This window comes from Strix aluco, chromosome 2 (genome assembly GCF_031877795.1).
Source record: "Strix aluco isolate bStrAlu1 chromosome 2, bStrAlu1.hap1, whole genome shotgun sequence".
Taxonomy (NCBI): domain Eukaryota; kingdom Metazoa; phylum Chordata; class Aves; order Strigiformes; family Strigidae; genus Strix; species Strix aluco.
In genome coordinates this window covers 46,363,037-46,387,384 of record NC_133932.1, presented here as the reverse complement: position 1 = coordinate 46,387,384, position 24,348 = coordinate 46,363,037, and the positions used below count along the sequence as shown (strand labels likewise).

At 36.6% G+C, this 24,348-nt stretch overlaps 1 protein-coding gene across 6 annotated transcripts in view; it reads right to left on the bottom strand.

Moving 5' to 3' along the window:
• Nucleotides 1–24,348, bottom strand: part of TAB3 (TGF-beta activated kinase 1 (MAP3K7) binding protein 3) — a 47,493-nt gene that overhangs the window by 11,841 nt on the left and 11,304 nt on the right. For 2 of the 6 annotated variants that reach the window (XM_074814603.1, XM_074814602.1), the window contains exons 2-4: nt 7,614–7,802; nt 3,773–5,225; nt 403–563 (exon numbers count right to left, since the gene is read on the bottom strand). In XM_074814603.1, the coding sequence (XP_074670704.1) occupies nt 403–563; nt 3,773–5,225; nt 7,614–7,715 (1,716 nt within the window). In that variant the 5' untranslated portion in view covers nt 7,716–7,802. Of the gene's footprint in view, nt 1–391; nt 564–3,772; nt 5,226–7,613; nt 7,803–24,348 lie in introns of all 6 variants that reach the window. The other 4 variants (XM_074814604.1, XM_074814606.1, XM_074814605.1 and 1 more) reach the window with 4 other exon arrangements.

Below are 24,348 nucleotides of genomic sequence, written 5' to 3'. Positions count from 1 at the left end.
TGCAGCTACTCAAACAACAAAATACCTCAATACAACAAAATACCTTTTTAAAAAAATGTGAAACTTTGCTTCATGAACACCAAGCTGCATATGGCTCAGGCCCTTTAAATGGACATACACTTTTATAGGTTGTTAGGAAAGTAACTGCCTATTCCGTTCTGTGATCCAAAAAAGCACATATATAGAAGTTTCAGAAATTCTGTTATGAACCCTAAGAAAGCTGGACACATATCTGTTTCTTAAATTATAAGAACTGACTTATGACAAGCCAAGAACTTAAAAAATAATCTCCAAAGATAGATGACTTTATACCCAAGAATATTTTTTGTATAATACTTTAGTTCATCAAAACATAAAAAAATAGATTTGTATCTTGAATTAAAATACTAACAAATTGCTTACTGTTGGAATTGCAGTTGTACAGCTAACTCTTCGAAGCCGCCTCTGCATTAGATCATGCTCCATACCATTGACTTCGGACTTCAGGCGTTCGAGCTCTTCTTTCTCAAGCTTCAGTTCCTTTGCTAATCTCTCCATCCTTGCTCGTTGATGTAACAGCAAGGCTAATGTTTTACATGGAAGAAATAGTTACTAACACACAAAAACCTGGAAAACAGAATTCTTAACTTATGCATAAGATTCATGAGTGACCTTTCTGGGAAAAAAAAAAGTGATCATAAACATGCAGCCAAATATCAGTGTGAAGATGCTTTCATGCCAAATGAACTACAATTTAGAACAAAGTTCTTCTGGAATAAACACACATTTTAGACATTTTAGAAGTTGATATTACCATTTTGGTCAAAGCTTCTTTTTTTGCATTTGTTCTTTCTCGTCTCAAAAATACAAAGGCACCTGTGCAAGGAGACAGCTTCTCAGGATGAAACAGCAACCTAGTTATATTAATACTGTACTGACAAAAAAAAATAAATACCAGAGGTAAGATCAGAAGGGAACACACACTCCCTATCTGCTGCTCAACAGCAGGTGACATACTAGCCTTGAGACATTAGTCAAATGTCAGTCCTGAACTTGGTTTTTTCACTGCTATTACAGATTATAGTATAATAACTTTAAGTAGTCTTAGCTTTTCAGAGAGTACTGTAATTCTCAATACTCTAAGTTCCCCAGTGCTCAAAGGCAAAACTACAGAACTTCAATAAAACAGACTAGAGAAGCCAGAAAATAAAAAGTAGGGAAAGCTCAGGTGCTTCAGAGTCTTTAATTCTACAATAGAGCTGATTTGCTGTCCTCTAACCTCTCTCTGCTGTTAATCATTCTTTCATATTTTTGTCATGCTACTAAAATTTAGGACTCTCAGTTAAAAGCTGATGTTGGGCTCCCAGCCAAAGAAAGAGTTTTCACTAGCTAGAAAATAATATTTAGTTTCTGCAAGAAGAGCGCTTCTCGGTATTTCATGATGATGCAAAACTGGCCAAGTTAACTAGTGTCATACTTAGCACTTTCTAATCTGGCTGGTTATACCTGATTAAAGTCTACTAGGACAGAGAAAAATAAGAGAAACTTGCTGTGGGTATTCAGACAAGCACACTGCTCATATAACAATGTTCCAGCAAACTGTTCAAATGTATGAAGATATGTACAATCTACAAAATGCTATTTCATACAAAGCACCAGCTAGCACCTGCCCCTTTCTTCACCCCTACCCAACACAGGTGAAGAAAAACCACATAGTATCTCAAGAATATTTGCATCCTAGCTAAAAAAAAACGTTTGAAAAATAAGCAACAACATGACACAGCTTACTGGTGGAGGACAAAAGTAAAAAACCGACAACAGTCAGGAGCATAAAAATGATGATGTTCTGTATCAGATGTCAGTATTCTGTGCAAAAAATGTAGCACTATACTTTGGATTTTGTATGGATCCACCTATTCACAGCTGAAGAATAAACACTGAAAATCCTACCCAAGAATAATATCAGATATTTTCATAATACAGGCACCAGTATTAGTGAACAAAACTGTTCTCTACTTTTTGAAGTAGCATAAGTCATCCAAGTAAGAGTTTAAGAGATCACAAAATTAAAAAAAAAAAAAAAAAAAACAAATACAAGTACTAGGCTGTATGATTTTCACAACCTTGTCGTTGTGAGTCCTCCAACTCAACATCTGATATGACTACATTACATAGCTTCACATTATACTCTAGTACAACTCATCAAACATGACTCACACTACAAAAAAAACAGTGGAAGTACAGACACCAGAATGGATTTTTGGTAATGCTCTTCACAATGGTTCATATTCAAAAGAAAATTAAATAAACTTGTTCCCTATACTAAGCTGTTAAATATACTCTTCTTTAGGACTCCTTTGTAGTAGTAAAAAATGTAATGTTTATTCTTCTACAATTTATTTCTATCAAGAGTTCAGAGTGCAGCAATATCCAAGTCCCAGCTGTGGTAGGTATTGCCACAAAAGCAGATGCCCCAAAACCAACATACTAACTAGTTTTATTGGTTTTGTTTTCCAAATACACAAGTCTAGTCAAAGATAAAGGCAAAACCAGATTTTTACTTTTCAGAATATGTTTTTCTCAGTTATGTGAAGCTACTTACAAGTTTTCTCACATAACTGACAATCTTTAATGAAGCTGTAATAGGAACGCTACCAAGCAAAGCCTATGGCCTAGGACTTACAGACCTACTAGTGTGGCTTCTCTAAATAACATTTCTAACTGCATCTACTGGGTACAGAACAGCTCTTTGCTCATGAGCTGGAATAGCTCAAAAGACACAAGGCAAAATAAGAAATGAAGAACTACAGGGCAGCATTATAACCACTATTTCAGCTCTCTAAAGTGAAAGGAAGGCTAGAAGGAGCAATGGAGGAATAGACTCTCTTTTCCAAACACAAATCCAAAAACAAAGCACATTCTTTAAGTAATTGCTGCTGATTATCATCCTGTTATTACCCCAAATGACTGGTTTGAATGCTTGCAGACTGATGCATTTGCTCAATTTCAAATGTTTCAAATCTATAAAGCTGATTACTCCGAGAAAATAAGTTTTCAGCTCAAGGTTAGATATCACTACTTTTTTTTTTTTTTTACTAAATTACTTAATTCTTCATCTGTACATAGTATTAAGGCTATGTTCTATCCCTATGCAGCAGGACACACATCCTAACATTTGTCTGCCAATCTCTTCCTCTTCTTTGAAAACTCTAAGTAGAAGAAGCGTACTTTTGAAAAATTTCTTCAAAATAATTATTCTAGTACCTTTCAAACAAAAATGATTTGTAATGACACCCGAAGTAATCTTAGCAGCAATCCTACCTCTCTCTCCTCTTTCACTTAATATTCTTCAATCTAAACCAAATAAATTGGGTTCAAACTCCCTGCAGAAGTTAGTGCTTCAGGCTTTATAAAGCATCCGAGTATGGAACAAATACAAAAAATAACAAAATCCACATGTAAATTTATGACACAGTTCTTCAATGCAGAATTTACAAACCCGACACACAGTATATGAACAAACCACTTACTCTTGTTAGCTGCAGTGTCTTCTTTTAAGAAATTCCCCTAACATCAAAAGCATAGCAACTCCAAGAACCTCAGAAATTCTTTATGCATTAGACTGAAATTTGGCAAAATTTTTTAGAAATCAGAATAAACTCTCTCATTAGATGATTTTTGGTGCAATTTCTATTCTTCTCTGTACAGGTCCAAAAATTCTCACTTAGTAAGTAGCAAAATCAAGCTGAAAATGCATTTTACAATAATACAATTTGCAGGGTGAAACATTTACCTTGAGTGTAAGCATAGTCGTCTGATCCAGAACTAGAACTTCTCTGATACTTATGGCTTCCTTTTTCTCCTCCAGATCCTGGGATTACAGAAATAGGCTGAATAGGTTCTGGTGCTGCAGAACGCTCTTCTTGGTCCACTAAATTTAAAAGATTCTCAGTCGGTGCTCGACCTACTGTGATTTTAAAAATAGTTGGGTTCGGCTGAGATACCATTACCCGAGGAGACTGTGTTGGTGCACCTGTAGGTCCAGTTGGTTGAGTGTAGGTAATATATACTGGATTAACACTAAATGGAGGTTTGGGTTGACCCGACATACCTCTTGATGGAGAGCTTGAAGGAGGAGTAGTGGCTGCATACAGCGGGTGCTGGTTTCGCTGAGATGGTTGATTACTTATTGGTGAAGGACTTCTGTTCATTGCAGTCCCAGGTCTCTGTGGTGGCTCAACTGTAATTTCTATTTTATTCATGGAACCTTTGGATAAACTAGGTCCAGCAAAAGGAGGAAGGTACGATACAGAGTGACCGCCTTGTTTTTGAAAAGTCTGCGATGCTTGCTGATATGGATGGGGTGGGACAGTTGAAGGACTAGGAGGCATGAAAACGTGTGAACTCTGATGGCCCAACTGAGGAGGTTGAACTTGGTGTTGAGGAGAGCCAAAGGGAGAGGGACACTGGGATGCCGGTGGTGATCGAAAAGCCGACTGAGGGATCTGGGGTTGTTTAGGAGAATACTGAGAAGGTTGGTAGTTCTGTTGATGTGGATACACAGGTAGAGGACGGGGAGTATAATGTGGAACTGGGCCCTGTGGCGATGAATGCCACTGTGTATTCTGAGGAGTCTGTCGTCCTGAAGAACTCTGAGATGTTTGTCGTATATAAATAGAGCCAGGAGTCCCATAAAGATTGCTTGGAATCTGTGGAAGAATTTGTAGAGCTCTGGGTACGCTCTGTCCAGAGGGGAGGTTTTGTGATACTGTAACAGTAATGGGATTTGTACTGTACCGAGGTATGTGCATATACGTGGGAGGAGGGCCTTGCATAGCAGACGTGTTCATTCCTGGTTGTATGGAAGATGGCTGTGGAGGTGGCTGTGGAGGAGGAGTAGCTGCATTTCTATTCTGGTCATTCATGAAAAATGGATTGTAACTAGGAGAAGCTGCCACAACAGCGGGAGCAGAATGTGGTTCTTGAACTAAGCATATCAGCTGTTTACCTGCTGTGCGTTGTGGATCAATATGTCCATCGCTTGAACTGTGTACCAGTGTACGACCACCATTAAGTTGAGCTCCATCCCCTGCATGATAGCTGGTATGAGGATGAATACCCAGATTAATGTGCAAAAGGCTATTTCTATTCATTCTGCTGTCATCGGGGCTATGGTACTCCATATATAAGTATTTGTTGCTCTCCTGTGCGAGGGCTCGACAACAGGCATCTAGGTTGTTGTTGTTCTAGGAGTAAGAATGGACACCTATTATTCTCAAATAGCAAAAGAAAAAAGCCACTGCTCAGCATTCAACAAGCATTCAACTGAAGCTGCAATCAAGCCTAGCTTGAACACAACTAGAGACATGAATTTTGAAATAAAGGTAATACTTACTAAGTCATAGTATGCAAATAATACATAGCTCACATTGCATCCAGCAAAATCCTACGGTAACACTAGGTACAGTACGACATATTAAAAAAAATCAAGTCCACTTTTGGGGAAAGCAATGGTTAGACCTCTTGGCATCTTCTGCAAGGAACAGGTATGTACGATCATCTACTTCTAATAACACAATCAAATTAAACTAGATCAAAATTGCAAACTCTGGAAAGTCAAAACAAAAATGCAGACAACATTTTAATGTGTACCCAAGTGTTTACTGTTTTCACCTTTATTTTACTGTTTACCTGAAAGTTTAAAAGCTCAACATTTTAAACCAGCTTCTCTCAGTAGAACAGAATTTAGTGCCTTAAAAATGAAGTCAGAATAAGTATTGCTTGAAAAAGTACTGGCAATTCCATAAAGCGCCTTACAATTCTGACATAATTTCAACTGCCTTTAAGAATTTCAGGTTCAAGGCTAAAAAAAGGTTTATGCATACATCAGTGAGAAACCAAATAACCCCTGTAAACATTTGATTTGTTCTGTGGTGCCAGCAGCTGAAACTATACAGACAATAAATTATAAAGCAAATCAAAAGTATAATGGGGAATTCCCTTTCCCTTCTTCCCCTCTTCGCTCATTTCAGCTTAATCTAGTCTTGCTGAAAGAATGACACGAATGATAGCTTTTCCAAAAGAGTAAAATCACTAGAAAGCATTCCAGATTGTGGATTTTTTTTTTTTTTCTCCCTAGTTTTTCATACAACAGCCTGTACCAGCTGTGGTTCAGTTTTATTTTAAACAGTAGTTAAAGAAAAAAATTTCACTTTAAGTTCAATTACATCTGGCCCTCAGCACCCTAAATTTGTTACATGTGATCCAAGACTGACACCTTTTGTGACATACAGCATCTACTACCAGAAAAGTATGTACATATTTATATATACACGCACACACCCCCGCCTTCCTTAGCGTGCTAAGATTACCATTCTAAGGAATATACATTAACAATGGTTTCATTTTTATTTTAAACACTATCACTATATAAAGTTTGTATACGTATTAATACTCATGTGACCTTCAATACAATTTTCAGCAGCCTATTCAGTGGTTGAAAAGTCACAGTTACACTTCTTTTCTAAAGGTCTGATACCTAGTCAGTCTTAATCCTAAAGTGAAAATTACCTTCCCAAAATTACGTATGATTTTATTATCAAACACACATATTCAGCATCTTCTCAGATGAAGACTTACTACTGAACATGACACAAGACGGAAGAGTCCAACACTTAATTATGTATGGCTCTCACTCCACGGCTACTTCTCTCCGACTACTTCCCCTTCACACCAAGCTCCCCTCCTGGACCCCAAAGGTCAACGGGAATATCCAGACTTATCACAGAAAAATTTAAAGCCAGAACATGTGGGAACCAGACTCTGTAATAATAACCAGCACCACAATGCCAAGACAGCAGTCTCAAAGAAGTTAACTGCTACTACCATCAGCCACTTGCCAGCTAAACAGGACTTCATAAAGAGAATCCTCAGGTCACTTCATCAGGGTGAAGGTAGAGAGAACATAGATAGGACAGGCCCTAATCTGATTTTCTCAGGGTATAGGATGCATTTGTCATTTCAAAGGACCCTAAATTTTTGCTAGGTCCAAAGCTCACATTGGTTTAAATCTAGATCATGTACTGCAAAAGGTTAATGGAAATGTGTGGTCACTTATTATCACTTCCAATTTGTGATTTTAGATGAAGGTGGAAGGAAGAAGTGGAAAAGAAAAAAAGAACTGCCACCTGACTTGGAAACAGAGAGTAAAAATAAACCTCTGGACAGCTGTGGCAAATAAAGATGCCATGAAGACAGAAAACCTTTAGATTCCTAGCTAAGGCCAGTTCCTTATCTTGGAAGTCATTGTTTGCTAAAATCTCCTCCAGTATATATATGTTATTTATGTAGTCATCATCAATAATCATCCCATTACCCACTCTCCTTATTCCCTGTATGCATACAGTCACAGATCACATAGACAAGAAAGACTAGTCAGTGGAAAAACCCCACAAACAGAAGTAAAGAATGATAAAATCTTTGTACATAAAAGACAGGACAAAAATGCAAGTAGTAGCGTCTTCCACCCTTTCAAAACAAAACCAGAAGCATGAAAGTCTATGCTCCATGTATGCTACTAAAAAGAATTTTTACACCACAAAAATACACAGACTCTTAAAAACTCTCTACCATACCTGAAGCATGCACTGAGATACCACCCCTTCAGGTATCTCAGGGAAACGTTGTCGGAGATCATGGAGTACCTGCACATCAAGTTGTTGACTGCCCTGCGCCATGCCAGATTGATGATGTTCCAGATTACCAGAAAATGGAAGTCAACAGGCCTTCCAATGATTATGGTCTTCTGAGGCTTCTGGCATTTTCTATAAGAAAGAAAACACAATCAATTATCTTTTAAGCCATCACAACTTTTCCTTCTTCCCCAGCTGCATAGGTAAAAGAATTACTGTACTCAATTTTCAGATCTCAATATCAAGAGAAACAGTAGCTTAAATGCAAGAGTGGGAATCATCATGTCTCAAATTCTAATATTAAAACACTTAACATACCACAGATATGTCTACATGACATTTCACTGGAATGTGCTAGTTCAGGTCTTTACACAGTCCCACTGTGGTACCATATAAGCATAACTTAAATTAATCTGACCTGCATAAAATGGAACTGTTACATATCTACTCCCAGCGGCATTCCGAACGGTTTGTAGAAAAGTCTGAAGTTATCACAAAGCATGCATGTCTTTGTTATTTACAACATACTAGAAATAACAGGATGGAAAACTAAGTAGCACAATTATCCAAAAATACTCCTCTAGTAATAGCGCTTAAACTCTTTCCTCTTTACATCACTACAAATCCAAGAAGTTGGAAGTTATTTTTGTGAAACACAAGAGTTAAACAGAATTGAAAAAGCCCTTCTTAGGATTATGATAAGCATCTATAAGATTTTTGTAAAGCACCTATTATATTCATACTAACATGATTAGTGACAGAAAACCCTCTTTCCATTTCAGGATTCTTGTGTTCAACAGTGAAAAGGTTCTATCTGAACTTCAATACCCAAGGACTACTAGAAGGCAAATACAGTCTGAGTCAACAATGCTTTTCTCGCTTGTGGCTTGTGATCACAGCAGTAAACGAAAGGTAGCTGAAGTCTAAGTAAAGATTCACACAGACTTTGCGTGAAGTTGGTGCATGATGTAGCCCCTGTAACACATCCATTACTGATAAGCTTCAAAAGCCTTTCCAACATTACCACTCACTTGAATTCTTAACTGTAGAGAACGTAGTGCAATGTTCAAAAACGGAAATGAAAGACAGATACCAACTGAATTGGTGTTCAAGTAATGTATCAGCTACTCAAAGTCCCAAAAGTTTAGCTCATGCTTATCTCAACCTCAGTGCAATTGTGGGTGGCACATAATATAGGTATTCCAGTCAGCTTTTCACTTGTTAGCTCAACTTCTAATAGCAGTCTAGAGCAGTACAACAGATCAGCACATATGTATACCTTTATGCACTACTAAACTCCAACAGTTTCCTGTATCTTTCTTAAGTAAGTCTTAATAGAACACATATCTTTAAAGACATACAAAGTGTCAAGTTCAGGATAAAAAAGCTTTGGTGTTTTGGAAGGTTTTTTGTATTATTTTGAATATTTAATAACCACACCTTTCTTTTTTCACCTCTTTCTAAGTAGTAGTTCCTTTCTCTGAAAAGAGGCAAAACAACAACCACCACAAAACCAGAAGTCGGCTCCACTATCTGGCTACTTTGTATGTGGACCGTTCTTAACTGACATTACCATTCATTAAATAACACATACACTTACAGGAAGGGCTCGCTCTCTGTCACATCTGATATATTCTAGTATCCAGTATTGCATCTGTCACATCACACTCTTTCTGAAGATAAATGAGACAAATTTAAAGAACAGTAAGATAGGCGACTTAACCTGCTGTGATTTAAGAGATACTACAATAAACTTACATTGCATAATCACAATGCAGTTCTGTCCACTGCAGTAATGCTGCAGACCCCTTTTATTTTAGAAGAAAATGAGTTTCCACTGACTACAAGAGCCAGCTGAAACTTCCTATCTACATTTACAGTAGGGGATCTTTTAAAAAACTTATTTTTTGTAAACAACAAGCAAACATCATACTCTGAAAGGCAGACCACCACAAGAATTCTCAAAGAAAATCTGACAGCAATCAAGCTCTATGCAGTTCTAGACAGCTCTCCTTTTCCCAGGAGGCAGGGGATGAAGTGCAGTAACGGAGGAACATCCTACCAGAATAAATTGCCATTAAAACCCCTGTGGAATAACAATGACTATCTGAAAATCTGAAATAGAAGATAATAATTTTAAGAATTTCATTTGCATGAGCAGAAGCCTTTGCATCACTTCTCTCTTCAAATGGAAATTCAAATGTAACACAGGTGAGCAGACTGGAGAGCCATCAACAATACATACAATGTTTTTCTACAATGCTTTTCTAAATTAATAATCTCTTTTATGTTTTTCTAACACTTCCTGAATATGTGTGGTGAGTAGAGGTGTAACACTCAATAATTGGCAGTTATTGGGCAACTATGAATTTTATCACAGAGTTCTCTTATAAATACAAAAAATGGATAACAAATTTCCATTCTCATTTTGAAAAGTTGAAGCTTCTAGCCTTTACAGTTACACAGATAGTCTTGGAATGTCTATAAGAAACCTGAAATAATTGTCTTGAGAAGCACAAACACACAACCGTTCAGAACTCCTTGGATTCCATGGCTACACTACTGTGGAAATCTATTATCTTTCAGCTAATATCACAAAATTCACTACTGCTGTACCTAGAAGCCCAGCGTTTTGCGCAGCCTCCAGCTGCCTGCACATTTTCCACTCTAAGCAGGCACAAGCCGGCTGGAATACAATACTTGCTTCCCATGTAGCTCCACGACAACAGGCAGGTGGAACAGCAAGCTGTTCAGAGAGCCAAGAGCTTACAGCACAGACTACACAGCTACAATGCTTAGACAACAAGAACTCCTGCTGAGCCACAAGAGACTAGGAAATCAATCCCTTAAAGCTGCTTTCTTTCACAGCATGTACAGGCTAAGGGACATGCCAAGGTGCACGACAGTACCAGCCTTATAATTACTGAAAGTTCACAGAGCAGAACACACCAAAACCAACCCAGAGTCACAATGGAAGCAAACTGCTTCATCTGTAACTTTTACAAGTGCGTTGAGGATACTGAGACTCTAGTTGAAAAGTATTTCACGAGGATGGATAAATTAACATACACAGCAGTTCTAACGGCAAAAACAAAGGATATTGTTGCAGAATTGGTCCCGCTGTGTTAACACATAGACTTGACCTTGGGAGCCACTAGTGAATCTTGGGGATTATGCAAAGCATGACTCAAATCCTAAACAAACACACTAATCAGTTTTTCACACCTTTTACATGCCCAAATTATATGTACAAGAAAACAGTATCTTAATCTTCCTTCCTTAAGCCAAATTTGTACCTTGCAAGTTAAGAAAATAGTTAACAGTTCTATCAATCAACTGATGTCTATTTTCTGAAAGAATAAAAATGTAGAATTACTATAGTTTTGATACTTCCCACAGATGTGTTCAAATATATACCAAAGGTAATCTATTTCACTACTGTTATTTTTGAAGCACTAAATCACCTAAAATGAAGATGCATGAATCATCAGTAATGAGATCCAACTGAAACTAAAATAGGTCAATACATACTATCTGGGAGTTTATAAATTATGTACTGGTGTGCACTTATGCAATTACAATGTATGCCGCAGCTAAAATAATTCCTGAGTGAATTTCCAGAAAACAAGTTACCTGGAAGACAGTTTGTCAGGCCTCATCAATTTAATGTTAATTGTTGAGAGTATTATAATAACAATTGGGCCTTGAAGGATAAGAGGGAAAAACCAAGACAAAACACAATAATAAACAAATCAGTTTATAAAAGCAACAACTCAAGGGCATCCTGCTTCTGTACGTTTTACATAAGTTCTTTTATCTTAAAAGATTAATTAAATCTTTAGATTACAAGGATGAGAAAACAAAGATGGATTTAAGTACAGTCAGGTAAAGAACCTCAAATTTTCCTCCAGATACTACACAAATGTAATTCTTAAATCTCATTGTCCTGACTTCTAATCAAATGCATACTGATGCCTAGAGATAAAAAGTGGATTTACTGAATCGCATTCATATGAATTCAACCCAATATTTACAAATTAACCTATTTTTTTCCTTCTTGTTCATCTCTGTTTGATCAAAGTGTTGAACATAAATTTTGGCCTTCAGATTCATAAATGCAGCAGAAATTTTTTTACTTAAGCACTCATAGGGCAATTCCTTTAAACACTTGCACTGGACTGACAGACTTTTAGCCAAGAGGTAGAAAATGATTCAGGGAAAACTTGCAAAGCTGGATGCTCTATTCTGTCTAAACATTGCAGGAACTGGAGTCTGAAGATGCCATGAAATTTAGGTGGACAAAACAGCAAAACAGTATCAACTTCTTACTTATGGAATCTTTAGAACAGAAAGAACAAAACTAATATTAACAAAATCAGTAAGCTGAAAGAAAAATGAGCATACATAACATCTCCACAAAGCAAAAGTAACTTCAACTTTAGAGACAAACACATCTGCAGTAAATATGAAGGAGTAAATCCAATAACAGTTATACTGATACCAGTGCTACTCAGAACTTTATTCCTGTTCTGAGCCAAACAGAAGTGTAGTAGCAGTCTGAACACTCTCCTTGAATATGAATTTTCCTTATTTCTCTGATAGTGAATAGAGGGAGAACTGTGAAGAGTGAGGACAGGAACTGAGGAAGCAGGAAAAAAAGATAGGACATTTTAAAATTCAGTTTAATTACTCCAGATCAGTACAGAATTTTACTTTCACCAAAAATGGCTGAGTACAGAAAAATGAGATCATGTCCAAATGAAAGATATATTCTTTAAATGGAAGAACAATGATAAAAGCTTAACACTCACTTGTAATGACTTTACTAAAACACTCTATTTTGTTTTCAAAGCTATGCTAGACTAACTGGCTGCACAGCATGAGTTCTGAATCTGAATGACATTCTAAATATTTTGTTCTAAATTTATTTATTAAACGGAAAGAAGTTGTGAGTGCATCTTATGATTCATATTAGTTCTTGAGGTAATTTCAATCCATAAGGCATTTTTCTCAGTTTGGTCATGTTAGCTACACTTCTTGAAATTACTTTTTCAGTTTTGTTACTGCATTATTCCTACTTAGTTTCCTACTATTTATTTTGCTGAAGTTCTTAAGAGTAAGTTATTCCATCTTTTTGAAAAAAGGCTCTAGTCTGAAAAGCCTTTTAGAAGAACACAGACTATTCTCAAAGCACAAAAAGCCTAGCATTACTAAACTTGCTCTACAAAGTAGTATGAGTGAAATATACAGTAAACAGGGTACACAGAGTGCTTAGGAAGTAAAAAAAGTTTTATATAGATGACAACTTCTTTTTTTACATATAATTGAAAAAAATTAGTTGCTTATTAATGACATACCTCATGACACTCATGTTTTATGACTACTTACTTCTAGATTCCTAAATTCAAGATGTTTTACAGTACAGAATAATCCTACCAAAACGTCACCCACATACTGAATGACAGTGTTCTCCTTTACCAAGTACAGCACATAACAGATTCTCCAAATAAATTATTATTCTCCCAACTGTGAAAATTATTTCATTGTACTACTATAACACAAAAATTTAAGCTGCATTTAAAAGATTAGACTACTTACTAGAAGTATCTTTATTACAAGCTATGGCCCAAGAAAGATGGTAAAAACATTCCACCTCTCACAAAAGTAAAATATCACCTATTCTAGCTTCAGCACTCTAATTCAGCAACTAGTCCAAAGCATTTATTACTATTTGTGAATAAAAAAAAATCTTGGGCAAGTTAAGTCCCTAGAAACTGTCTTACTAGGAAAGGATTTAAAAGTTTTTATATACATATACATGTATATAAATGGAAAATTATTAAATGAATTACTTATTTGTTACAGTTTCTTGAAAGAAGTTACCCAATAAGCAAAGACTGCTCAGGGGGTAGATGTCAATTTAGCTTCTAGAATAGATGTGGACAAACTTCAGCTGCCTCCAGAGTCATCTAGAGATTTGGCTACAGTCCTCCAAGATGCCAAGACTTGCTGCATATGGGGCAGCATGAAAAAGTACTGAGATCGGTTGTAGTGAGTTACAACTCATACACAACTGAACAGCTTTCTCTACCTTTCTTTCCACTCCAGTCAACTCAGCTGAACTAACTTAACCTGCTAAAACAATTTAAAAAAAGTCATTTTTTACTAGTTTATTAAGCTCACCCTGCACAATGCATGGCCCACTGAATATCACACCACTGTGGAAAAGAAGAAAAAAGGGTCAAAAGGGGAAAGGGATACAGGACCAGGAACAACACTTCCATCTTTTCAGCACAGGTAAGCCAAGTGATCAGCTAAAGCCATAACAAAAATGCACCTTCACCTGAAGCAGACTTCGAACAAAAGAACCAAAGCTGTTCTTGTATGAACAGCACTAAATCAGGATGGGGATTTTGCCAAGTGCTGTCAGTACTCAAATTAGAGAACATGGTTATGGCACTGCAGGAAAGCTGCCTGTCAGCTGAGCTCAGAAGGTACACCACTAGCAAGAGAACTGAAACTGTACTTCAAACTCCATGTCACTTCCCATGCAATACCATTCTCTACAAAAATTCTTTCTGAAAACTATGACGGACCAACTAATTATAAGCACCCAGCTCTTTATCACTGATATGATTATACCTCCTACATCTCCATTGACACATTGGTTACATGCTTCCAAAGGCTAGAATACCCTCCATACACTGCATGCCAATAGTAAAACATGAGAAGACAAGAAGGGAATTAGCTCAGCCAACAGATTTAGAAAGCACCTTATTAGATAGACAAGCTATTAATATATTTTGGTTTTTTACCTAACACTATGGTTTTAACAAATAAATAGGATTTTGGACAAAGTCTACATTAATACATGATCACATCCCAATTCCACTCCTGTATTTCAATACTCAAGCAGACATTACGGTGTATAATTACTGTGGTGCTTCCTACAATGACTGCAAACACACAGCAGAAAAGCTGTCAAATAGCAACATTTTTGTAAATAAGCTTGTATAAACCCACAAAATTTGAAGATGATGATTCAAACTGAGTTGCTTCTCATGAAGGATTAACTAAGCAAAATCATGTTTTTTAACATCCCATCCCACACATACCTACTATTTAATAGGCATCTGCACCCAATTATAGCCTTGTAAACATGCCTGGCATGTGACCTGGCTGCAGATGCAATCATGTAATCTCACCTCTAATCCTTGAGCAGCCTCTGGAACCACTGCTGGCTTAAATTCAAAGCTGCTCGCAGTCGAATATTAAATTGACTGTAAATGGTTTAAAATCATCACACTATACTGATACTGGGAATAATAAAGACAAAAATTTTGTACACTAAGTTTCCATTTATTTAACAATTCAAATAAACAAAAACAATTCATCCCACAAATGTCAGAACACTCATATCAATCCAGCTAAGACTCTGGATTGCTCTTGAAACAACGGCAGGCAAATAATTTCATGGTAATATGACATCTTTATAAAGATCTGCTAGCTGGAAGAACTAAAATCTCATAAAATACGAGAAACTAAACTGTTATAACAGTGCCAAGAAAGCAATTTTTCCTCACAACCATATTCAGTCACACACTCACTCTGTTTAAATACGATGTATGACAAAAACCAAGGATTATACTTCCCTTCAATGGTCCACCTTAAATTATTTTTAGGATTACATATAGCTAAGGACAACTCTCCCACCTCACAAATCACAATGACCACTTGTTACAGAAGCTTTTTTATTTACAGGGTGATACATCCCACAGCTTTGGCACTGTTCTGCTTCACAGAGTAGGAAAGACACACACAGTAGAATTTGAAGACTTTTTGTCAGTTCACACAGACATACTATAAGTTCAACAAAGCAAAAGAAAAGCAGTCAATATTTAAAGCTGAGTTCAGCATGCTGCTGTCACTGCTTTGAATGACTGGCTACGTCACTAAAAACATAACTTCATGTTTTGCCAAGCTGTCTTATGATGAACATTCATTCACTTCTATAAAAGATCAACAGATTCATAAAGCTCCTGGATGGTAGGAAGGCAATATGAAGCACAAGAAAGAGGTATACAGCAAAATAATATTAAAAACAAAGCTGACAAACTATCACTGCTGACCAATTGGTGTCTTATATTAAAGTTATACAAGCTTATCTGACAATTCTTGGTTTGATATCCCTGTCCATTTAGCCATACAATAGTTACACAAATGTGTCATCTGATGGCCTAAACCAGCTCAGAGTACTGAAACGGAATGTAATTCATTAAAGCCGGCATGATGAGAATACTATTATCTCACATTGATGAAACAGGAGTGTAAAGCAATGAAGACATTCCTTTTTTTTATTATTATCAGCTTAAACTTAAGCAATGATCAGTTTTATCCACGTTCAAAACTATTTCCACAGATTCTATAATTGAGGAATATTGTGATACAATGTGGTACATCTTCATCACACAAAAGCAATATGCAATTCTGAGGTAAGAGAAACCTGGATGGAGGAAATCCATTTTTGGCACAACAGTGACACTGCCTAAAAACAGGACTCAAGCATAATAAGGTTTTATCTCTGGGCAAGCATGTTAGTGATAGAGGTTGTTACTAAAATTCAAAACATCATAATCAACATTATTCCCTCTTAGGCATGTATTGTGTTGCTTTGCATGCTTTGGCACTTGCTTTACTTTTCTTCCTTTCATTACAGTCTGTCACCCTTGTGAGCCATCAACATCTAAATGTACTAGTGTTACCTTTTTACTGTTTTTCCTCTTCCATCTATGATAGAAGACATGAAAAAAATGTCATGGGAACAATATAAACAGTTTAGTGTTTACACAGATTAAAAAAAAAACCTCAGGCACTGAGACACCAAGTTGCCAGGCAGAAGTTATAAGTATTGCTCTACAAAGATCTAACATTTTCAAAACAAGTCACACATTATTCTATGGCCTTGGTCATGATTAAGTTTCTGTCCTTTAAGGTAGGACTAGTACTTGACAATAAGACACATTATTTATTCCACTGCTTTTGAAGCTAAAGAAAAGGAGTGGAAACCATCTCTACCCTACATACAAGCCACATCTCCACAAAGTAGAATTTACTTTTAATAGCTGCATAGCACATTACACCAGGAGATATTAAAAACTGAATGATAATGAGAAGACTACTTAACTGGAACAATGATTCTCATTTTAGCAAGTAACTAAGAGGTTCTTGGCCAGTAATTCCTCTATCAAGTAGACCACAGAACCATAGAAAGGTCTGGGTTGGAAGGGACCTTAAAGATCATCTAGTTCCAACCCCCCTGCCAAGGTCAAGGACACCTTCCATACATCAGATTGCTTAAAGCCCCATCCAACCTGGCCTTGAACACTTCTAATGATGGGGCATCCACTTCTCTGAGTAGCCTGTTTCAGTGTCTCACCACTCTCACCATAAGAATTTTCTTCCTTATGTCCAATCTAAACCTACCATCTTCCAGTTTAAAACCACTGCCCCTCGTCCTGTCACTACAGGCCTTGGTAAAAAGTCTCCCTCCATCTTTTTTATAAGCCTCTTTTATATGTTGAAAGGTCACATCAGATACTAGTAAATACTTCATTAGGAATTTATTATGGTTCTCTCACTCCAAGGAGCAACTAGAAGCAGCTCTTGCTATGTAACAAAGTTACAAGAGAAGTAAGTTTTTAAGGCAGTGAGATAGTTCAGGAATGATGTTACTATGCAACAAGTAACTTCCAGAAGAGTTCTGCAGAATACTATGTGCAACTAAAAGTTGTAAACACAAGTGAGTTTGTACGCTTCACAGATAATCCTATGACTATCACAAGTGTCATGTTAGTACCAAAGGCTGTGAGGACGATGAACTGACTTTCTTACTAGAACATATGATCTACGATTATTGACTGAATGTTTGTGAAATATATAGGCTGTGTCTGGAAAAAAACCTGCAGTGAACCAGCACACTGTCAGATTTCCTAATTCATAAACTCTTAAGTGTTGGCCCTGCTAAAAGCAATTTTATAATGATGCAAAATTTTTTTGGCCATTATATCCTATTTTGGGAATCAAAACAAGCCAGAGGATACAAGAAAACATGAAACTGAGTATATGCTATAAAGCATGGGAAAAGGTCTACTGCATATCCACGGATCATAAACTTCAGCTTTTTTTTTGCTTTTTTTTTTAAAAAAAAAAAAGTACAGTCTGCTACTCATATTTCCAGGTTTAACAATTAGTAGATGCTTAGGTTTATACTAGAGGGAAACTAAGCTAACAAACTGTTGTTTAATACACAAATTGTGCCAGAAAGTGAGCTTCCTCTCAGCAGTGTGAGATTAGCATTTCTTGAAGAAGAAATGTCTCTTGAGTATTGCTCTGGATGGAGAGTTATCTGCAGGTCACCAGTTTGAATCTCAACCAGCTCAACAGGAATTTAATGCTGTTCCAGCCTAAGAGATGTTTGATAGCTCCTACACAAGGTAAGTGATTCTCAGCATTAGTTCCTGCTCCTACATCACAAATTCACTGCTATGCTTTCAATTTGCTTGTAAGACATTCAGAACAGGCTTTGTTGCAAAATATATTTCCACTGGTCAAAATACAATGAGTCCTTCCACAACAGACTTCCACAAAATGAAACTGTACGTATGTACTTTTGCAGGAGTTCAAAGCAGTAAGTATTCACTAAAGGCAGAAGTTTCAAAAAGTCTGAAGACAACAGTAATGATTTAAAAAGAAAGATGAACCAAACTATCATTTGGTTTACCCACATAGAACTTGTGAGTATAGTTAACTCTGAAATTTCACAAAGCAACTGTTACACATTCAAATGGCTATTCACATCATTAGCCTAAATGTCTCCCTCACTTTTCTTCACCTTCTCACTTTGATTTGGGCTTCTCCCTATCAAAAATGTTTGCTTTAAATAAATTAATTGCTATCAATACATCTGAAAGAACTATTGTCCATTTGCAGAGTAAAAGCAACATAATCACATTAGTCATCTGAGCCTGATGGTATTTCTATAAAAGGCACACTACTGTACTTCATGTATTCAAAGCTATACCATTTGAATTTTTAACCAGTTATTTGATTTACTTGGGTGGTTCAGCAAACAATTTCACAGCAAAGTTGGTTGTCCTCTCAGAGTCAGCTGAAGCTGTGCAAGAACTACAAAATTTAAATTCACTCCTTTTACTCAACCATGCTATGAATTAGCAACAGGATGAGTGATTTATGACAATATAAACTTTAAAAATTAAATTTTATTGTTTATGCTACCAAAGAAACTTAACTATTTGAATTAAGCCATTCTTAAGGTAGAAAGAGGAGAAAAAAGTTCTGAATCAACTGTTCAAACATCAGGTTTCCTGCTTCTGAAATATCTCTGACAGACTTTTGTGATGGCTAACAGTAATAGTGTTGTAAACAACAGTTAAAAATAACCAGACTAGCACAATTTCTCTGTTAAGTCTCTGGTGAGTTTTTATATGACAAACTTTGAACACACTCTGTATTGAATATACTGACTGCATCAAAGATTTCTGTTTTGTTGATAACTGCATATATGGAAGAGCAGTACAGGGTAGGATGCAGACAATTTCTGTAACATGCCCCATCTTAAGCTTTCACATTTTTCTGCATTAATGAGAAACTGATTGCAAAGCATATTTATACATGTAAAGAAGTATTCATTTTCCTGTAGATAAAAGGAGATACCTACTAGCATTAGTCTCAATTTAAATGACCTGTGTAAGTTTATTAGCAGCCCATATAACGGACAACAATGCAAAAAGCAACATCTATTGCAAAGACTGCCTGCATACTATAGCCACTACAACTCTTACACCCAAGATGACCAGTTGAGAAAGGAAAGAAAATGGTATTGGGAAGCATGAACACATACGCAACAGTATTTCTGGCCTGACCACTACTAGCCTCTCTACACTTTGGCCACCTTAGACTAGAAGAAAAAACCTGAATTAGAAAGAAGTGGAGTTGAGCAAGGGGATGAGACCTCATTTCAGGATCCCCAGCAAACACATAATGATGGAGGATATGACTCTACACAGAGGAAACAGAGGAGGGAAGCGGACAGGCACATATACACAGGAACAAAAAATAAGACAGAACTAAGGAGAGAGCAGAAACAGAAAAAAACAAGGAACAGACAGGAGTCAATACAGAACAATGCAGAAGATTATTGACAGTACAGAGAAATACGAACCACATACTCCCTACACACCAGAAAACATCAACTTCCACTTTCGACGTTCGGAATTAAGCTTTGGTGGCCTGACTGCATACATTTCTTTGACATGACTAATTGCTATAAAATATGGTGGACAGGCATGCCTGTCATTTCTATCATTCCAGAAGAATTTTTTAAGATAAGGAACCATAACATGAATCTTGCCTGTTTTGTACTATCTTCTGACAAGTCTTTGCATGAATACCCACCCGTAAGAGTGTCAAAAAAAGGGGTCATGTTAAGAGGTTACACATAACATTACATTAATCTGTATATGTTTAGTCCAATATAATATACTAACACATTGAGGTTATCTATAATCATACATGTACATCTGTAGATGCTTGTGTTCCATAGTAGAGGAATTGCTGTACCCAATTTCCTAGTAAAACAGAAAAGATACCTTAAAACAAAAACATCACCTGCCAACAACATATATATATATACACATGTGTGTATGTAGCTATATATATATGCATATATACAGATGTCATAAACCCTAGATTGAGCTTTTAGGGTTTTTTGGGGGGTTTTTTTGGTGGTTTGTTTTGGTTTTGTTTTTTTTTCTCTTTTGCTTTCAGGGGCAGGGAAGGAAGAGTGCCTTAATATTAGATTTTTGTTTCTGCAACATAACTTGTTTTCTTTTAAGTCCACATTCATTTTCTATTAACATTACTTTAAAATGCAAAATTTTATCTCGGCTTAGCCCCAAACTGACTTTCAGGGGAGATGTGCCTTAGATACTATACAATGCAGACATTTTAAAACATTTTCATTCTGCACCAGCTTTGTTATTCTCTATAAAGAATACTAATAGGATACAAAAGGAGTCTGGTGAAGGAGAGCTGTGAGTTTCCCTCTTTTCATAAGCAAGGTCTATGTTATAACTGTTGCAGCGAGAAACCTTGGTAGTATAAGGGAACATTTTAACAACCGACACTCAGATAAAGCTGTAGCTGCCCTGACTGTGGAACTGCTTCAGTGGAAAACCTCCCTGAGGAAGTCTAGATATTTCAGACCCACTTGTTCCATAATCCTAGGCCAGAAAGAAGACAAGAAAAAACAGATAATCAAAAGACCACAATATGAATACAATTCTTCATCCTAAAATGCACTGATGCATTCCTGCCAAAATTCTTGTAGCTTCAATGGACTTGAACAGTATCCAATAGCTTTACTTGATAAAAGCTTTAGAGTGTCCTCTTCCTTACAGAGAGCCTGGCACCAGATCAGGTGTTTTAACACCATAGAGGGCAGGCTGAGAAACTACAGATGGCAGCAGAAAAAGGGCAGCCACCAACACTGAACTTTTCCACAAGCGATATTAATGTCTGCTTCATATTGGCAATTAACTTTGGTGCTCTTCTGTATGCTCTAGGGAGAGGACAGGATTGGAAACCGATTTTTCTAACAATTTACCATTAAATTAGAAGTTTTATGAACCACAATCACTCATAGGTCACTCATAGCTATATAACAGCACAAACTGATTGTAAAGACCACGCTTTAGCTCTCTCTCAAAGGCTTTCAGTCATGACTTTGGTAGGTTAAGGAAAACTGTTTGCAGTCCTGACACCATGGTTACTCAGTGACATTGTCTGCAAAGGCAGGTTGTCAGTATTCAGGTCATCAGGCATAACACTTGTTTATTTTTGTTGGTCAGGTACCAGGTCAGAAAATTTCAGATCCAAGTGATGAGATTAATGCAATTCCTGGCTGGCACATGCATGACGTTTTACACATGGCTAAGTATAAAGAGACCAATTTTGTGATGATGGAGCTAAATCCCTCTTTCACAGAGCCTGTGATCACAAGTCATAGCAGAAACATGTTAAACAACTCTGTGGCTTTACAAAATTAGGCTTAGAGTATGAAAATCAAAGGGAAAAAGGTCCTTTACTCGTAGTCAGTCTTTCTACAGTTGACACTGCATGGCTGATGATAAAGTTATGAGCAAATTTCACTTTCATCAGGTACTGCTACAGGAAAAAAAAAACAGATATAAATCTGAATATGAGACAAGATGAATGAAGCACACTTTCTGAAACTTTCAGGAATAAGTAGTATTTGGCTTTTCAAAGCGTTTCACCCAAAAGTCTGTATTCACAATTTCAGTTTTTAATATACCTTATTTTTATTCTATATGACAAATATTCCTCCAAATGTAAGTTAAACATGGTTGTTAAACCACTTAAAGCAATCAGCATCTCTAAAGCCAGATCATTTCCACACTGATCTACTCTACTGTACTCCATTAAGGTTGGTAGGATAACCTGCGCTGATTTCTCTTCCCTTTTAGGAAGCTATCCTCATAATCCTGCTTTAGAAGAAGAAAAAAAAAAACAAAACAGGCTTGAAGACAACTTCAACTTAAAATAGTAACTCATTCTACTCTTAAAGAGGTTTGGATTATTTCACTTCTCTAAAACAAGAAAATGCTGTCCAGCAGCTCAAGGTAGGTGCATCCTCCAAAAACACTGTCCTTTTTTGTTTTAACAGACCTCTCTGTTCTTATAGGATATACGGAGTCTTGTGGATAACTTGATAAAGCAGTAGCAAAAGAACTGTTTGAAACATTATTTACACTACACTCAAATTGCCCTAGTATTTGTGCTGTGCTCAGTGCTGTTCACCCTCACAACAGAGAAGTGCAACAGATATCATCCAATAGTTTGAGTGGTTGCAGATGCAAGCTGCAAGAATATAAAAATCTTTCTTTCACCTGATATGGTACAGTGGGTTCTTTGTTTAGATGGTTCTGCAAAGGAGGAGATGCAGTATTAAGTTAGTTCTTTAACCAATCTCCCAATTTCTTTACTGTTAAGAAGTGGCAACGTCCATATGTTTTGTAGAGAGTAACAATATGGAGCATGCCCAGCTCTTCATTTAGACATGAAGAATTTCAACCTGAAACACAGGTCTTTTGGTCTAACCCCCTGGAGTCTTAGAAGAGCATCATTTGCTGAAAACACAGAGGGAAAAAATCAAGGTCATGTATCTTCCCGCAAATCAAATGCAGTCTTGTATACAATAGGAGTTTAGACAGCAGAAAAATCTGAAGTTTAAAATAATTTGCAGTCATCCCCCCGCCAGCCAAACACACTGCCACCAGAGCATTCCCCTGAAGCCAGTAAGTGACAGATAGTGTCTGCCCTAGACACAAGCAGCACAAAGTGACAGATTTGTACATTTCAGAACAAAAAAGTAGTTGAAAGCAAAAATACGTTAAAGTAACGTTGTAATCTGATGCCTTGATTCTGAAATCACAGCACAAAGTATCCTTGTATCCTTGGCTAAACCAAACAGCCCAATGAATTCTTCAGAATTCTCACAAGCATAAACACAAATCACAGCTCTAAGCATTTGCATGACCTGGACTCAAGTGTAGGCTTTGGGTTTTCTCTGGTTTTAGAAGAGACGGAGGAGAAAGAAGAGGCTGAAAATCTCTGACATTCATAGTGCCGCTTAAGCAAAAGCCTTATTCAGAAGGGTCTCTATTTTAGTTCTCTGTGTCATTCTTCCCCTACAGGTTGGAAAGCAATGCTACACCTTCTGGACAACTAAACAGTATTACTTTATTTTGAAACAGAACTCAAGCCTATCTGAAAATTAGATCCAAACGTACTTCTAAAATGCTATGGATAAGCACATTTTAAGAATAATTCTGCTAAATAAAACTGTATATTTAAAACTTGGTTTTCAACACCTGAATGGCCAGATAAGCTGAGCAATACTATAGCACACCTGTTAAGTTCAACTATATATCATATGCAGATTCTCTGTTCCTTCCAATTGCTGGAGAAATATGCCAATTAAGTATTCAGATACCTCTGTAAGATGCCTGCTTCTTTGATTCAGCATCAGATTTAAAAAACAAAGATAACTTATCTTTTTAAAAACCCTTTTAATACAGAAGTCATTGATTCTTACCTTAATTACTATTTCACATCACCAGTTTTCCATTATTGTAACCCAACTTCAGTACTGTTTAAGGTCTGGGTTTTTTCTTGACTAAAAAAGAGTGGAATCTTTTTAAAAACAAAATTTACCTGAGAACCACAATCAAAAGAATAGTTACCAGATTTGCATAATAGTATAGTATTTTAGCAAACTTCTACCAGGAAGGATTACTAGGCTCCATTCAGGGTATACACAAGACCTGGGATACTTGAAGCCCAGTAATTCTCCATTATTGTATAAACAGTTTAACCTATGGAGTTACTCTTAATTCAACTACCTTATTACAATTTTGCCTAATTTTCAAGTCAATTAAAAATAAATTTCACACAAATTTGAACACTTGTAACAGAAAATGTGCGTTCGATTCTCTGCACATACTTGCTCAAATACAGGATCTGTATTACTTTGATAATGCGTCAGGTTTCCACACCCAACCATTCACTTTGATCAGAA